We start from the raw sequence: 6,055 nt of genomic DNA on the forward strand, positions 1-6,055 counted from the left end.
CCCCTTCCCGGCCCCTTGCAGCCCCTGCCCGGCGGCGCTGACCCCCGGGGGCTGCGCTGGGCTCCCTATTTGGCCATGCGGCGGCCGGGGCCGCGCTGCCCCGCGCCTGCCTTACATGGCCCGGGAGGCCGCGCCGCGCCGGGGCTGGCCCAGCTCCATTCATGGCTGCGCGGCCGCTCGGGGCCGCGGGAGCGACCAAATAAGGAGAAGGTGGCTGCCCCGGTCCGCCGCGGCCCCGCACGACGCTGCCCCTCGGGGGGTATAAATTGGGGCGTCTCCGCCGAGCCAGCAGCCCGGGTCTCTTCCGCTGCCCCCCCGCCGCCGGTGCTGGTCTGGTGAGTAGCGCGGCGGCGCCCGCAGCCCCGAGGGGCGGGCCGGGAGGCTTTGGGTGGGACGGGACGGGACGGGATGGAATACACGGGAGGGATGGAATACACGGGAGGGATGGACGGGAGGCACCGCCGGGCGGCGGACGCCGGTCGTGCAGGCGCAGCCGGGTCTGGGGCCGTGCAGCTCCCGGCTGGGCGCTGCTCCTGCCGGGGACACCGCCCGCGCTCCGACGGGCGCGCCGCCTCGCCGCCCGCGAAGCGACATCCCTGCGATTTAAAAAGCTTTCCCTCCCTTCTCGATCTGCGGCCGGAGGGATCCGCTAATGACGCCCTAATTGAGAGTCTTGCAAGCTGGGGCGGCTTGCAAAGCGCGGAGAAGAAAGCGGCTGACGGATCCGGTTTAGAGCTCTGCCCACGAGCCGTCGAGCATCCTCCCGGGACGACTCAAATTTCCCGCTCCCGCCGCAGCGATCCGGCCGTGCTGCCCGGGATGGCGGGCGGGAGGGCGCGGAGGGGCTGCCCGCGGGGCTCTGAACGTGCCGCCCTGCTGTTTTCCAGGTTCGTGCTTCCGCCCGAAGATGTGTGACGACGAGGAAACCACCGCACTGGTGTGCGACAATGGCTCGGGGCTGGTCAAGGCGGGCTTTGCCGGGGACGATGCCCCCAGGGCCGTTTTCCCGTCCATCGTCGGTCGCCCGAGGCACCAGGTAAATTCAGAGGCAGGAAACTCCATAAAAATGGGTTTTTTAATGAAAACATTTACAATTTGTATTTTTTTTTTTAATGCTGGATAAATTACTGCTAAGGTTGCATAGTAATATGAAGTATCTTTGATCAGTAGAATGCTAGTTTCCCTCTGTATTGTCCTGTTTAGAAACTCCTTTTCCTGCTCATGATATTGTGCAGTTTACTTTCAGTCAAATTTTTGGAAATCAGAAAGAAACAAATAAGAAAAAAGAATATGAATATAAGAGATGTATTATAAATGGGGGAAAATCCATTAATCTCATGGAAGGAAAAAAAGATTTTATGAGAACACCTCAGATTCTGTTGACTTAATATTTTATTAATGTTAAATTTATTTTCCCAAACAGCCTTTCAGGGGTGTGACTGCTAGTACCTTTCTTGAAAATAAGATAGTTAGAATTGCAGAATCATAGAATATCCTGACTTGGAAGGGACCCACAAGAATCATCAAAGTCCAATTCCTGGTCCTACATGGGACAGCCCTGGGAGTCACACCATGTGCCTCAGACAGTTGCCCAAATTCTGCTTGAATCCTGTCAGGACTGGTGCTGTGACCCCTTCCCTGGGGAGCCTGTTCAGTGCCCAATCACTGTCTGGGTGAAGAACCTTTTTCTAATATCCAGCCCAAACCTCTTCTGACTCAGCTTCAGGCTAGCTGTCTGTGAGGTAGTTGCTTGGGCTCTGTGATGTCGTCTTCCTCAAATAATGCTTTTCTCTGTTTTCTTCTCTTAGGGTGTTATGGTTGGTATGGGTCAAAAAGATTCCTATGTGGGTGATGAAGCTCAGAGCAAAAGAGGTATCCTTACTTTGAAATACCCAATTGAACACGGCATCATCACCAACTGGGATGATATGGAAAAGATCTGGCACCACACTTTCTACAATGAACTCCGTGTGGCCCCTGAGGAACACCCTACTTTGCTCACAGAAGCCCCCTTGAACCCTAAAGCTAATCGTGAAAAGATGACCCAGATCATGTTTGAGACCTTCAACGTACCTGCTATGTATGTGGCAATCCAGGCTGTCCTCTCTCTGTATGCTTCTGGTCGTACAACAGGTAAAACAAACAAACACAGTTTAGATTCTGTTTTCTTTCAGGAACTCTTCTTCCTTTCCATTCTAAATAGGAAAACACATTAAATTTACAGAAAAATAGGTCTTTTTGGTTTATAGCAATTAATGATAACAGTAGCATAAAAGCCAGTACAAAATAGGTCCACATTTTTCTTTCCACAGACAATTTGCATTGCTTTTGGAGAGGCACCATGGAACTGGCTGTGCCACTGCTTGTTGTGGTGGAAATGAGGAGACATTACTGTAGGGATACTGCAGTCACAAAAGTGTTAAACCTGTTTAAGGGTTTAGACTGGACCAAAGATGCCCATTATCAGACCAAGACAATCACTATTGCAAATATTCTTACTTCTCAGTGTAGTAGTGGTGGAAGGCAGGTTTTATGGATTATCCTGAAATATGTGTGGACCAAGTATTCTGTGTGAAAATTCACACCCCTCATGAATGTCCAGGCAAGCAAAGGCAGAAAGAATTGGAAAGATCTTTGTGACTGAAAAAGAATTATGCTACTTTATACTGCCTGAAAAATCCTTTATTTTGTTGTGTTTCTTGCTGCTTCCTGTGTGTAAGGGCTCTAAGCATTCAGTAGGTGATTGCAGCTGCTCTCTGACATTTCTCTCCCAGGTATTGTTCTTGATTCTGGAGATGGTGTCACCCACAACGTACCTATCTATGAAGGGTATGCCTTGCCTCATGCCATCATGCGTCTGGATCTGGCTGGCAGGGATCTGACTGACTACCTCATGAAGATCCTCACGGAGCGTGGCTACTCCTTTGTCACAACAGGTCAGTCCTTCAGCTTTTCTCTGCTGTGAAAATCCTCACGTCTCTCTTGGCCCACCATCTTCTCTGGTGTTGTGCTAATCCAAAGCTTGATTTGATTCTCCTATATCTACAGCGGAACGTGAGATTGTTCGTGACATCAAAGAGAAATTGTGCTATGTTGCACTGGACTTTGAGAATGAAATGGCCACTGCTGCCTCTTCCTCCTCTCTGGAAAAGAGCTATGAATTGCCTGATGGTCAAGTGATCACAATTGGTAACGAACGTTTCCGCTGCCCTGAAACCTTATTCCAGCCATCCTTTATTGGTAAGTGTTCCCAGGAAATTCTCCTTTCTGTAGGAGGTATGAATTAATCAGAAGATTTGGAAGGTGCCCTGCTCCTCTTCCTGCTTACCTAAATTTGGCACAAAATCTGACATGAATGAATAATAATTTAGATCATTTGGTTCCTGTAAGATGGGCTTGATGTGAGCTCATGTGGTAATTAGCTGAGTTCCAGGCTCTTTGCTGCAAGGTTTAGATCAAGTTTTAGGGTCACAGTTTTTTAATGATAAAACATACAGTTACAATACCATCATTAAGGAGTTGGACTCCGTGATCTTTATGAGTCCCTTCCAGCTCAAGACATTTTATGATTCTGTGTCACTGATGGCAAGAATAGCCTTCAGAGCTGTATTTGTAAGGCTTACACTCGAAACAGTATCTACTTCCATGAAGAAGTAAAGTGTCAGAGAGGGGAAGGACATGGAGTGAAGGTGTGTGTGTATTTATATACACTCTAATTAACATTGCCATGGTCGAGATGGTAAGCCTTGCTGGTCATGCATGCAGCTGACGGATGCAGCAAATGTTACACTCTTTAATCCCAAGTAGTACATGCAGTTGTTCATCAGCTGACTTCTTACTGTGGATCCAGTGTCAGCCCTTTCAGGAAGCACCTGTTAAAATTAACAAATTGGAATGCAACCTACAACCACTTGCTTCTTGTTTCTTTTTTCTTACCATCAAGTACTAATATCTTTATTCTGTGTCACGGTTATGTCTTGCCTTGATGATTCTGAGTGGTATAGACTACATTTTGAGTAGACTGAAGAAGTTACTATTGTCTTCTTTAGTTCTACTTCAACTATTTTTATTGTCTTCATTTGCTGTCTTTACTATATTCAGCTAATGCTTTCAGTGAGACTGACATAAACCAATAGTCACGTTTTCTGTTCTTGATACCCTTCTTCCACTGACATTTACTAAATGAGTTTATCTCACATGTCTACTTGTTATCTTACTTGTTATATTTTGAGTCTCTTGCCTTTGCACATGCATTATGATTCTTACCTTTTCTAACAAATAATGTTCACTTCCTAAATTAGTTTTGTAATTCTATTTTTTTAATATTTTTCTGTAACACTTTATAATCAGGAAACATTTTTACAAGAAAAAGGCCAAAGAAGTTCAAGTTAACGATGATCAGGAATGCCAACGTTTCATTTCATGGAGACCCCTTGTATAATTCACTGGCCTACTGTCTTTTTTTTCCTCAAGGTATGGAATCTGCTGGTATCCATGAAACTACCTATAACAGCATCATGAAGTGTGATATTGATATCCGTAAGGACCTCTATGCTAACAATGTCCTCTCGGGTGGTACAACAATGTACCCTGGCATTGCTGACCGCATGCAGAAAGAAATCACTGCACTTGCTCCTAGCACTATGAAGATCAAGGTAAGGAACTTGACTCTGTGTTATAAAATGTGGATAAAGGTGGAGACAATGTCAGCTTCATTAAACTGGGATATGGGAACAACTCAAAAATGAGATCAAGAGCTGATGGGCAGATGAGCAGAAATTCCATTTAATCAGAATAATTATCTTGGTTAGAAGAGAAGAAAATATGATTACAGATTTTTTTAATACATTACATGTATTTTAAGAGCTGCTGAAGATCAATACCATTATAGAAATATTCTTTACTTGCTTGAGGAAATATCTAGTGGTGTGTAGCAATGACAATACGCATTCACTGTTCAGAAATGAGGATTTTGTTGCTTTTCTTTATCCTAGATCATTGCTCCTCCTGAACGCAAGTACTCTGTCTGGATTGGTGGCTCCATTCTAGCATCTCTGTCCACCTTCCAGCAAATGTGGATCAGCAAACAGGAGTATGATGAAGCTGGTCCATCCATTGTACACCGCAAGTGCTTCTAAGCACTCCCCCCTCAATTTACTTCCCACTCAGGATGACGACAATATGCTTCTTGGAGTCTTCTGGCAAACCTTCCCGAACTCTTCAGTCATTGTACAGTTTGTTTACACACCCGTGCAATTTATTTGTGCTTCTAATATTTATTGCTTTATAAATAAACGAGATCTGGGACTTGCAACCTACAAAATATTGTCTTCTGTCTTATTTCAAGTATTTTTTGGTCAGAAAAATGAGACTAAACCCCTGGGATTTGGAAACTCCCATCAGACCTATGAATACTTTTACTGCATCCATGTCCTAACTGATGTATGCATGTTAGGTCATGGTTTTCTGTTAGTAAGAATTTACACCCTATAGTTTTAATTTTGAAATTTGGAACGAAAGAAGCAATATATTTCAAGGCTTATAAAGAAAAAGCCTTAGGGCTGACCCAGTAAGTGGAAAAAGTGAAAGGAAACCTCTCATACTCACTCACTCACTTAAGAAAGATTCTTCTATGCCATTTATTGTAAGCCAGACATTTTAATATTCATTTATTAAAAGCCAAAGCTTCTGTAAAAGAATTATGTTAATACATTTAGAGTGTGATTTATAAATAATTAGCTCAATCCTAAAGACTCATGCAATTGTTTTCCATGGGCTATAAATATTTATGACAAAACATTAATTGAAACTGACAGCTTACTAATCTTCCCCTATCTCTTCAAAGCCAGAGATAAAGAAGTGAAATCTTTATTGTACTAATGCGCAGGAATCAAACTTCTATTGTATAAACCCAGAATTGTTACAATCACAATTATTTTCACATCATCATTCATATATCTTAGGCGATTTTTAATCCTTAATCTTTGCTATCCTTTCTTTGCTATTTGACCCAGATACTATAATCATAAACTGCACATTTCTGTGGCCATTTGTG

The 6,055-nt window shown here is 44.2% G+C and overlaps 1 protein-coding gene across 1 annotated transcript; it reads left to right on the plus strand.

The window, feature by feature from the left end:
• Nucleotides 1–276: 276 nt before the first annotated feature.
• On the plus strand, nt 277–5,317 carry ACTC1 (actin alpha cardiac muscle 1). The gene is made up of 7 exons (XM_036384376.2): nt 277–335; nt 888–1,036; nt 1,809–2,133; nt 2,775–2,936; nt 3,049–3,240; nt 4,474–4,655; nt 4,995–5,317. The coding sequence occupies exons 2-7, from the start codon at nt 908–910 to the stop codon at nt 5,136–5,138; spliced, it is 1,134 nt and encodes a 377-aa protein (XP_036240269.1). The 5' UTR covers nt 277–335; nt 888–907; the 3' UTR covers nt 5,139–5,317.
• The last annotated feature ends 738 nt before the right edge of the window (nt 5,318–6,055 follow it).

This window comes from Molothrus ater, chromosome 6 (genome assembly GCF_012460135.2).
Source record: "Molothrus ater isolate BHLD 08-10-18 breed brown headed cowbird chromosome 6, BPBGC_Mater_1.1, whole genome shotgun sequence".
Classification (NCBI taxonomy): Eukaryota; Metazoa; Chordata; class Aves; order Passeriformes; family Icteridae; genus Molothrus; species Molothrus ater.